The following is an 11,874-nucleotide window of genomic DNA, read 5'->3' on the forward strand; positions in this document are numbered from 1 at the left end:
ACCCCATAGTCACCACGCAGTCACCGATGGCGACCCCCTTTCTTCTCCCCTTCCCCTTCCTCAGTGCTGATTAGCCGGCCAGATATTTATTTTCCCTGCCGAACTCTCTGCGCGTCTAATCAATAAACTGATCTCTCTTCGGTTTCTTGAAGTGTCTTCAAAATCAATAATCACCGGGCCAGCTTTATATTGTCACGTTGTCTACATTACTATTTGAGTTTAGTTATCTTCTGCTTTTATCTTTGTCTCGGTACGCGCGTCTCCCGTGACGGAACACGTGAAAAAAACTTTCACCGCTTATTGTAACATGCCATTTTAGGTAGAGTGGGAGACAGTGGCTTAGTTCTGAGTACAATGCCGATCTAGGTGCGTTCGTGGTTATATATAATACATTCTGTCCTGTCATGTCGAAGCCTATGTCGTAAACATCGGTTAAACTGAATCAGGTCCCGATACAAACCCCGATAGGGCACATGAGAGTGTGGACACTGTTACGCTCCTCAACGCGACGTGCATCGTCGGAACCGGAGAAGACTGCGAGTTCCCCTTCGAATGCGCCGGCGGCAGTCAAGGGTAGACGCAGCAGCTGGGCCAGCCGCACATTCCGGCGAGCGTCGCTGCGACTAGGTTTACTCGAGAGCGGTTGTTGTGGTGCGCGCCTTGCAGTTCGTCTGGGCCGGCAGCGCTTCCCGCGAACCTTGGAGCGTCGGCGGCGTCGACACGCATGGCTCAAGCGGTTCAAGTGCATCGTGCTGCGGCCGTTTACGCTCTTCGACGCAACGTGTGCGGCCCGGGCGTAAGGCAACGACGCGCTCTCCGCGTGGCGGCGAGTGCGATCAACAATAGCTTCCGGCGGCGGGACCTCCCACGTGTGATGAGCGGCGGGTAAGGACCTCGCTCCCCGCAATGCGAATCTCGCGCGTCTCTGGCACTGGCGCACGGGATGCAAGCCGCGGACTCCGAACGCTGAAGCGCATCTCTAGGCGGACGTTTGCGATCTTCGAAGCAACCTACGCCGCCCGGATGTAAGGCGACGCCGCGTTCTCCACGCGGGGGCAAGTGCGATCAACAAGAGCTTCCGGCGGCGGGACTTCGCGCGTGAGATGAGCGGCTGGTAACAAGAACCCCGTTCCTTGGGTTGCAAGAATCGCCTGTCTTCAGCAGTGGTGCGCGGGATGCGAGCCGCGGACTCCGAACATTGCGTAGTGCGTGACGACCGCGGGAGAGAGCGAAGAGAGTCGTGATTGGTGCAGTGCGTGCGATTGCGAGGAGAAACTGTGACGAAACGTTTGGTTCCGCCCAGATGCATGAAACTCGCGCCTGATTGGCGAGGTTGGATGTTCTTTGTCTGGCGAGGCTATTTAATCGCTGGTCTCGGTGTTTTGGAAAAATAGAGATCGAGATGCAATAAACGATTGAAACTGTTGGTCGGTCGTCCTAGCAGTCCTCCAAGGTGCCCGGCAGGCGCAACCCAACAGACCGCCGGTCAGCGAGTTCGAGCACGGCGGGTGAGGGGAGGACCGCTTCGAAGGCCTGAAGCTCAACAGACCGTCGCCTCTTGAGACGAGCACGGCGGGTGAGAGCTGGGAAGCGGCTTCGAATCTTAACTGACACTATTTCTGATTCTAACCCATTTATTACAATTTTAAGGTCGGATTTCGCGAAACGAACTTTGAACCTATCCCACTACATTATTCAGCAAGGCAAGCTAGGAGAATTTTAGAAGAAAAAATGAATACAGAACCGCGCCAAAATTGTTCAGAACGTCTACCGCCATGCAGTCGCTTTGTCTGCCGTAATAAAATTATCAAAAGTGTCATGCGTCACGCTGCAATGGACTGCCCTGAAGCCACGGTGACATGTTTGAGAAACAATTATTTTCCGCTGTATGTGATAAATGCTAGAAGATATATGAAGATAAGAGACAAGAAGAAGTGAAGAATGCGCCCCGGCCATTAAATAATGTATTCACCTTCATCCATGCTTGCATGTCCTAAATGTTTCTCAAGTCTGGGAAAGTCCACTGTGTCGTCTTTCGGTTGCTCCTTCTCTTTTCTTGCGCTGTGGTGAATACAGGCATGTACAGTCGCGGGTAAAAAAGATTAGCGCACATGGCGGAACACGGGAGCGCCGGAATGAAAACGCGTAGGGCTGCGGGTGGCGAAGAGGCTGATAACGATAGTGCCGGGCCGTTCCCATTGTAAAGTATTAGGGGGGTCAACGGACCGCCATGGACCATCAAAATTACTGGCTAAAAGCAGCGCTATCATCTTTTGTGTCCGCGAGTTTCTTTTGACAAACCATCGCGGACATAAAAAAACGGTAATAAAAAGAAGCCATATTTGCTCATGATAACCGAGCCAAAATAAATGCCCCATGCACAGTCACGCAGGGTCGGCACTTCAACGCTCGGGCGGTGCACGCTTGATAAAGCTTACTTCCTGCCGTCCCCCCCTACGATGGAAACATGGGAACGGCCCGATAGGCAGGTCTGCGTACCGCAGCGCCGCGTGGTGAGATATCCCAATTCTGATCGCCAGTGATCTGTGCTAATATTTTTTGCTCGCGACTGTACTAAGTAGAGAATTGGAAATGTAATCAGAAAGGAGAGAGGGAAGACTGTTTTCTTTTGGACCGGAACAACGTTATCTGTTTTCCAATCTGACTGTGGCTCTTTTAATGTCTGTGACAGTTCGAATACAACAACCCGAAATTCCTCGACAGTACATGAACAGTATTTGAACAAGCGGAAAGTTTCGCTTTTAACTGACACAGCAGCTTCTGTTCACTATTCTACGATAAATGTATACCTGGCGCAGTCGGAAAATTATGGCCAACTACTCCTAAATCAGGATTATTGTCGGGGGCGCAGAAATCGATCTCAAAAAAGTTGTTAGAAGCCTTCGTCTTTTCACGTCATCAGTAATAAAGAGCTACAGTAAAAGTAGGCTGAAGGCAGTCTCCGTTCACATGTTCGCGCCAACTCGCGATTTTCACACTGCGTAGCAGGTGTCGCTAGCCGTTTCGTAGCCGTTTTCATGAGTGATCGCCGAAACGCTTTCGGCCGTTCGAAGTGCATGTGCCGCGCTTCAGCTAGAAACGACCTTTTAACAGCCGTCGCGTTAATTACGCAGAAAAATCGGAAGTACACAATGTAATTTCTAATTAATGCCAGCGCATCCCACACGAGCAGCTGTGGTCATCGGCTCTTTCGCTGCATACCGCGCTGATTGTTTCGCAGTCGAGCGTTCTTTCTCCAACGCCCTTTGCCGGCAGTGATAAGAACAACGGAATATTTGATAACCGTCGCTGACGGGCAGACGACACTATCAGTCTGCTGTGAGACAAACGCTCGAACTTGCTGCACCTGAAAGTGTGCTCCAGCCATGGCGCCCGCAAGCACCCAGACAGTGTTCGGTTTCGGCAGCGGCCTGGACTGGCGGCCGACTTGTTTCGTGAACCCTTTCCCGTCGAGCAGAATGTGCAGTGTCTGCCGTCTCGTTCCTTCCTCGGCGGCCATGTTGGCCTGCCGTCCCCTCCTCTGCCAGTCCTGTTACGACGGCGCCGGTGCCAAGCAGAGACACTGCCCACTGGACAAAGAGCCCTTCCAGGAGGAATTCGTGGTGTGGTCAACCTTCGGCAAGGACACTATCCTGGGCCGCAAGGTACGCTGCTGGAATGCTGAGCATGGTTGCGACGCCGAGGACGTCGCCTCCGCCATGTTGGGGCACTTTGCCAATGACTGCCAGTTCCACGTCGTGAGCTGCCACAGGTGCAGCGAGAGAGTCCTACACCGAGACATTACGAAGCATCGGGAGTGCGACTGTGAACAACCGCACGCACGCGAGCAATCATCAGTGGACAACTTTTCCAACGCCGTTATGCAAGTGAAAGGAATGCTGGAAAAAATGTCGGAAGAAAATGCTACCCTGCGCACGAAGATACATTCACTCGAGGACCGTCTACGCGCCGAGACCGATGGGAACGGGGCGGCCCAGTGCACCAGTATAGCCGACGGAGTGAAAGCCGCCCTGGAAAACAAGATTTCGGAGCTGAGGACACAAGTGGAGGCAGGATTGGCTGAAAACCGACGCGAAGTCGCTTCAGAAGTCACCGAAGCACTGGCTCGTTTGGAGGACAGGGTCGTAAAAGCCTTTTGTGGAGACCGCACACTGGCAGACGCTGGATCTTCACTTTCGGAGGTGTCAGCAGCTAAAAAGCAGGTGCCGTTGGTAGAGGACGAGGTAAAAGCTCTGGAACTGCTGGCCGTAGCGTCTCTCAAGATCAGCAGCGATGTCCTCAGTGAGTCCGTCCCGTACGAATGGACCATTGATGTCTGGAATGGGTTCTGCACGAAATCGTCATTTCTTTCTGACTTCTTCACAGGCAACGATGGCCATCCTAGCTGCCACTATAGATACCTGGTAGTTCCGAGGCTATGCTTAGCAGAGGGCATGTTTGGCTTCGTGTATTCATAATCGAAGGCTTGTTCGACAAGTTCATTAAGTGGCCCATGGACAAGAAGATTAAGCTAGTTTTCATCAACCCTTGCGAGTGCACAAAACAACTAGCATTAAGAAGATCACTTGATGCAATCACCAAATGTCCCCTTCCTGAGTTAAGCAAAGAGGTTGTGTTTGTACGGGCCACTCGTAGTCCGATAACGGTTGACGAGTTGAACAAACGTGGCTTGATCGAAAACAACAAACTCCACCTCAGGCTAGAATTAGAATCATAAGTCGCTTTTCATTTCACTTTGGCTTGAACCGAGAGTGTAACGTGTTCTCTGGCGCATTGCTGTCTCATATTTTCCTAAAAGCGTTTATTCTTGATTGATCCCAGTTTGGTTGATTTGCTGTTCGAAGGAAGCATGGGCGTCCAGATTTTGCAATTTGTGTAACTTACTGACCACTTGCTTTGATGTCCTTCCTGGTTGTTCCGAACCACTGGAAAGGAGTGGTTCGTGCTATCGGCCTGGCTTATGCCATATCTTATGCAGGATGTACCGGGCGTTGCTTGGAGGAGTCTTAAGCTTCTTAATTGGGGGAGGCTTAATTGGGGGAATCTTAAGCTTCGCCTTTAAGGGTAAGACGCAATAGTAAGCGACTCCACTTCTAGTAAGCGGCTTCTAGTAAGTCTTCTAGCAAGTCTTCTAGTAGTAAGTACTTCCAGTAAGTCCAGTAAGAGACTCCACTTGACCTTGTTAGATTAATACCCGATCACGTGGTCTACTGATGTTTCAAGATCACGTGACAACCACTGTCAGGTTGAGACAGGCTTGCTGCTGTTGGCTTACAATCGCCCGTCACCGACGTGCACTTCGCTATTAGCTAGTTTGGTTTAAGGGGGTTTAACGTCCCAAAGCGACTGAGGCTATGAGGGACGCCGTAGTGAAGGGCTCCGGATAATTACGACCACCTGGTGTTCTTTAACGTGCACTGACATCGCACAGCACACGGGCCTCTGGAATTTCGCCTTCATTGAAATTCGGCCGCCGCGGCCGGGATTGCACCCGTGTCTTTAGGGTCAGCAGCCGAGCGCCGTAACCACTGAGCCACCACGGCGGGTGCTATTAGCTAGTCCCCAGTCCCTTAATTACGACCTCTCTAATCGCACATGCTCATTAGTATTAGTCGTAAGCAGCCACGTTGTGTGAAGGACAAGATGACATATATCCCAAACAGCTGAGGTATTCGGTCCAGTATTGCAAATGGATGGATTCACTCTAGTGCTTTGTAGGACCGACATTTGCCAATACATCTACAATATTGGGGCGATTACCCGTGCTGCTTAGGAATGTAACAGCCCGCTCTGACCAAGCCGTACGAACGTGCCTTCGTGGTTTTTTTTTTTCATGGAACTTTAATTAAACTATACATTTGCACGTCGTAATAAAGTTCGATTTGTGTTGCGACATTTAAATGACAATTTATGTAATGTTTTAATCACCTTCCGGTTCAGCCGCTCAACGTGTTACGTAGGGCCTTTTCGACCAATCCGGAGTTTCGCGACTCAGCAACGCCGGACGCACAGAAGATGGCGCCACCTTGTCCGCTTAACGGGGACCCTTGACGCTGCACCTTTGGAAGTAAACAAAATGAATGCACGCATTTGACCGCGCATGTTATCACGCGTTGAAGCGAGCCACGAGTTAACACGGCGAAGACGCTAGGCAAAAAAATAAAGAAGGAAAAGGCGAGGCTCCTTTTAGGAGCCATTTGCATCGAGATACAAAAAACACCTATGCACGAGCGATGCATCAATAAACGACAAATTGGCTGAGTTTAATAGTCTCCATGCATGCTGTATGGTGACGCCGGGATAAAAGTTACTGGCGCTAACTGGATGGAGAGAAAGAGGAGAAAAAAAAATGGCAAAACTGCGTACGCGGCTTTCTAGGGGGCGCCGTTGTGGCTGAAGATATGAGCGTCGTGCTGCTGCGAATCAATGCGAAAACTATCGATTAGGTCAGAAGAAAAGCGCGAACATTAGTTTTATAGTATTATCAATAGGGGAAGAAAACGATGCGCAATGCACAGTACGAGAAAGCGTTGCAGTTCAACACGAGGCGTGCTCGACTGCGCCGATAGCCTGGTGCTCTTGCGCAGTGGCCAGCGAAGTTGATCGGTTTGCGCCCCCACGGGTTCGAATCCCAGTCGCCGATATTTATTTCACTTGTTTTGGTTTATTCCTTTCGCGTGGCACAATCACACCGCAACATCTTTCTCGGGGTTTACCCATCGGAATAGTGTCTTCATACTTAAAAAGGGTGTATACCGTCGAGCACGAGGTAATCTGCACCAGCTACAAGTTACTCTACAGCGTTGATGAAAGGAATTCAGTATAGCGGCACTCTAATGATCCCCTGCTGAATCGAAGCCTGGACCATGCAGGCCTACAGCTGGAAAAGTCAGTAAACGGATGCTACCCAGAAATCCATTCTGTCCGCCATTTTTAAATTCGATTCGAGTGTTGTCCACAGGCAAAACTACCATTTTAATGTAGTCGCATTTCGTAAACGTTCCCTGTATTTCACAGCTCTCGCTTTCAAGACGAAATGGTTAAGACGGGCACTTGTGGTTATTATGGGCTGTGAATGCGAAAGCATCTGTAGACCTAAAGACCTTTACACGAATGGCTTGAACCATAAAGGCATTTGAACGAAAAGCATGTTTTGGTTTCTGAGGAAAGGGAATGACGCAGTAATTTCCTCACTTATCTCGGTGGACAACCGAACCGCACCGCAAGAGGAGGGATAAAGGAGGGAGTGAAAGAAGTAACGAAAGAAACAAAGGAACGAAGAAAGAAGGAAAGAAAGGAAGGAATGAAGGAAGAAAAGGAAAAAAAGAAAGAAGGACAGAAAGAAAGAAAGAAAGAACGCAAGAAAGCAAGAAAGAAATAAGGAAAGGAAGAAAGAAAAAAAGAAGGAAGGAAGGAAGGAAAGAAACAAGGAAAGAAAGAAAGAAAGAAGGAAAGAAAGAAGGAAAGAAAGAGAGGAAGAAGTGCGGTAGTGGAGGTCTGCGGAATAATTTCGACCACCTGGGGATCTTTAACGTGCACTGACATCGCACAGCTCACAGGCGCCTATTGCGCTTCGCCTCCATCGAAACGCGGCCGCCGCGGTCGGGTTCGAACCCGGGTACTCCGGCTGGGTAGATAAGCGCTTTAACATCTCAGCCACCGTGGAGGGTCAAAAGCATTTGACCTAACGGCCTTTACCGCAACGGCCTTTTACCAAAAGGCCTGGACTATAGGTTTTTAGAGGGAAGGCCTTATCCTTAAAGGAAGTTTACCTAAAGGCCTTTGCCATAACACCATGGGCCTAAAATACTTTAGCGTTGCCATTGTCATTAATGACCCCCACCCCCTCAAACAAGAATAGCCATTACCAAACATTGAAGTGTTTATTTCGCTCAACTTTCAGCATCGCGTAACTAACCTTAGAGGCTTCGATCACCACACATCGGCATTTTCCATGTTAAGATAACGACAATGCTCTCCCACTAAAAAAAGAAAAGACATGCAGAAATCTAACAGCCTACCAGGCTTACTCTGTTGTCCGCGCAGTTTAGACCCACATGCGCCTCCTTCCAGTGCGGTGCCTTAGGTAAGAGTATTTTTCTCCTTAATGCATTTCGCATTCCTATTTCCGCGCCATTTTATGATTTTCGCTGTGCTTGCCAGATGTCGCTAGCCAATCCGTGGTCGTTCTTAACAAAGGGTGACGAAACGAATGTTACTTTCGTAGCTCTTGTGGCCCCCGAGTCAGGTAAAAACAACCGATCGAAGAACGTCGCTTTTCTTATCAGGCAAACGGGGTAGGTATAATTTCTTCGAATTATTGACAACAAACTGCAGACGCGTTGGAATTCCGCCTATCCGCAGGCTGCCGCGCACAAAGATTCGCAGTCGAGTGTTTCCTTTTTTACGCCCCTGCTCTGCTGTGATAAGGACGGCGGAAAATGTGATAACAGTCGCGCACGCAGTCTGCAGCATCAGTCGACTGTGGGCGAGACCGCTGCATGTAAGGACACCTGACTGCCTGACTCCAGCAATGGCGCCCGCAAGCGCCCAGACACTGTTCGGCTTCGGCACCGGCCTCGACTGGCGGCCTACGTATTTCGTAAACCCTTTCCCGTCCACTAGAGTGTGCAGTGTCTGCGGTCTCGTTCCTTCATCGGCGGCCATGTTACCCTGTCGCCACCTCCTCTGCCAGTCCTCTTACGATGGCGCCGGTGAAAAACGCGACCAGTGCCCACTGGACAAAGAGCCCTTCCAGGACGAAGACGTGGCATGGTCAACCTTCGGCAGGGACACTATCCTCGGCCGCAAGGTACGCTGCTGGAATGCCGAGCACGGTTGCGACGCCGAGGACGTCGCCTCCGCCATGTTGGAGCACTTCGCCAATGACTGCCAGTTCCACGTCGTGAGCTGCCCCAGATGCAGCGAGAGAGTCCTCCACCGAGACATTACGAAGCATCTGGAGTGTGACTGTGAACCGCCGCGCGTACGCGAGCAAGCACCAGAGGATAACTTTTCCAACGCCGTTATGGAAGTTAGAGGAACGCTAGAAAAAATATTGGAACAAAATGCTGCCCTGCGCATGAAGATGGATTCATTGGAGGACCGTCTACTCCCCGAGACCAATGGGAACGTGGCGGCCCAGTGCACCAGTATAGCCGACGCAGTGACAGCCGCCCTGGAAAACAGGATTTCGGAGCTGGGGACTGGGAACGTGGCGGCCCAGTGCACCAGTATAGCCGACGCAGTGACAGCCGCCCTGGAAAACAGGATTTCGGAGCTGGGGACTGCGAACGTGGCGACCCAGTGCACCAGTATAGCCGACGCAGTGACAGCCGCCCTGGAAAACAGGATTTCGGAGCTGGGGACTGGGAACGTGGCGGCCCAGTGCACCAGTATAGCCGACGCAGTGACAGCCGCCCTGGAAAACAGGATTTCGGAGCTGGGGACACGAGCGGAGGAAGGATTAGCTGAACACCGCCAAGAAGTCACTGCTGAGGTCAGAAACGCGCTGGCTGACATTCAGCGGACCATGAAAGAGAACAGCGAGAGGTGTGAGCGGAACGTGCAGAGTTTGGAGGACAGGGTCGTAAAAGCGTTTTGTGAAGACCGCGCACTGCCAGATACCGGATCTTCACTTTCGGCGGTGTCAGCAGCTAAAAAACAGGCGCTGTTGGTAGAGGTTGCTTTGGGCAGTAAACTGGCTTTGTTGCGAATGCTCTGTCGCAGTGAATGAGCTGGGTTATCAATAGTGGACTGACTTGACCAAAGCTTATCTGAAATAACTCTCTGCGGAAACTTGTCGCCGTGTGCAGTGTGGCGGTTAATCAGAAAAATGCGCAACACTGACGAGAGAGAGAATTGAGGCGACGGATGCATTGTCCACTTCCAACTGTTTACTCAAAGCATTAAGACAGGCCTACAGATAGCCGCAAGATCAAGAGCGGCTGCAACATCCAACAGACTACTGGAATAACGGGATAACGGGAAAATGTTTTCGTAATCGTGACGCCCCACCAGTGGCTTGCACAACTTTTCTTCCTTGTATCACGCCCTGTGTTGACGAGAAAAGGCGAAATGTGGAGGTTGCGCGCCACCACGGCAAATCCTGAAGTTGTGCCATGTCTGTGGAAGGTGTCCCATATCTGAACCCAATATTGGTCTTAAACTGATGGCATGATAAGTGATGGGGGAGTGCTTCAAATAAAAATATCTTTGCAAAAGAAGAAAAAGGGGGTGTGTACTGTCGAGCCCAAAAACCGCCACTGGAACGGGTTCGCTGTTGAGGGGATTATTTGCGATTGAAGGACAACCTATTTGTAACTGGTGTTCAGGTCTAATAAGGACAGTTTAACCGAGTTAGGATGGCTACAATGGACATAAACGCAGCGTAGCGAGGCTATTGCTTGTGGTCTTTATCTGGAAGCCATCAGTTGTGTTGGCATGGTCCTGCAGAGGGCGATGGTCCAACTTGGTGGCGGAGGGTAGCAGTTGCTAGAGCTGGTGGGTAGAGACTGATTGAGTGAACACATCTTCATTTTCCATGAAATATTTTGAAGCCTTGTGTTTGACGACTAGTGTAGCAGCCCAGCGGTGCGTGCTGGAACGCGGGGTCTTTGGGCCAGTCCACATTTCGGGTCAGGGTCCTCGCTTAGCAGAAGGGCCTAACACTGCTCCTCTGAGGGGTTTGGTGTAGGCTTTAAGTTGGTGTTGAATTGGAATGCTCACACCATGTGAATTTATGTGGCCTTTGCCCCATAGTATGGACGTTGTGGGCTCTAAAGCGAAGGGTTCTATTGGTGTAACCAGGCTGTTGTGCACAGATCAGTTCGTAATTTGCAGATAATATATTCTTCCTCCTGGGTGAGCGATTGATGAGGTATTGGGTGTAGGGTCAATCACACTTAGAGGGCACACGGCTCCGCTGGCCACTTGCCTGCGGAGTGCCATTGCATCTAACCCGTTCATGAATCAATGTATAGTGGAGAACGAGAAGAGCGACCTTGACTTGGGGATTCGTGTCATCTGCTCCTTTGCACGAGTTTACTACAGGCTTGGTCGCAATGGTGCTCCGCATGTGCGCAGCCACGCGGAGCCGTGTTCCCTCTAAGTGTGATTGACCCTGTACTTGTCTAGACTTCCTGTGGGAATGAAGATATGAAGCGTAAAGGCCCGTTCACACTTGCGAGTCGCAGAGGTCGCGCGACTGTTTTGGTCGAAAAGCGACAGTCGCAAACGGTCGCCCTGGACGAAAAGCGACAGTCGCGGGCCAGTCGCTCGCTGCTCGATTTTTCAGCCTTGCGACTGCGAGTCGCAAACCGCTGAACCAATCAGCAAGCGAGCCAAGCTTCCGGCAACGACATCGCTCGCGGGCGCGCCGGGCGACGACGTGCGCTGCTCCCAGAGGGCTGCCCTAGTCATCGCTAAGACTAGCCGGTTTAGTATCGATGCCGCAGCTGAGGGCGCTTCGGATCCTGGCCAGCGCTAGTAATTAAGATGCAGCTTTTGTCACCGCTTTATTGTGGACCTCGTATCATAATAATATCAAGACATGCTCGACTTCCGCGACGCCTTCAGCAGCGGGCCTAGCAGACAACAGTCGAGCCGCATGAAGCAGCAAAGGGGCTATGGGAAGAAATTTGCTTGTGTCGCAGTTATCCCTTCTACCAGCAACCCGGTAGTGGCCAGCGATCTTCAAAAATGATTCATTTTTTACATTCCTGTACCCAAGGGCTTGGTATGAACGCGAACAAGCAATATTGGCGCATTTTTCTGACGCCGGCGGCCGGCATACTGCAAGCTGGTAGGACGGCCCTGCAGAGAAGCGCGCCTCTGTCATCATGACGCTTGTAC

The 11,874-nt window shown here is 51.0% G+C and overlaps 1 protein-coding gene and 1 pseudogene across 1 annotated transcript; both read left to right on the forward strand.

The window, feature by feature from the left end:
- The first annotated feature begins 3,386 nt into the window (after window positions 1–3,386).
- LOC149324477 (TNF receptor-associated factor 6-like) lies at window positions 3,387–4,738 on the forward strand (annotated as a pseudogene).
- Window positions 4,739–8,554: 3,816 nt separating this feature from the next.
- On the forward strand, window positions 8,555–10,303 carry LOC149324478 (uncharacterized). Its single transcript, XM_089565489.1, has one exon. It carries the CDS (start codon window positions 8,555–8,557, stop codon window positions 9,755–9,757), a length of 1,203 nt encoding a protein of 400 aa, XP_089421615.1. The 3' UTR covers window positions 9,758–10,303.
- Window positions 10,304–11,874: the final 1,571 nt, after the last annotated feature.

The sequence above is a fragment of the Amblyomma mixtum genome, unplaced genomic scaffold, assembly GCF_055824585.1.
Source record: "Amblyomma mixtum isolate Tamu unplaced genomic scaffold, ASM5582458v1 scaffold_29, whole genome shotgun sequence".
NCBI lineage: Eukaryota > Metazoa > Arthropoda > Arachnida > Ixodida > Ixodidae > Amblyomma > Amblyomma mixtum.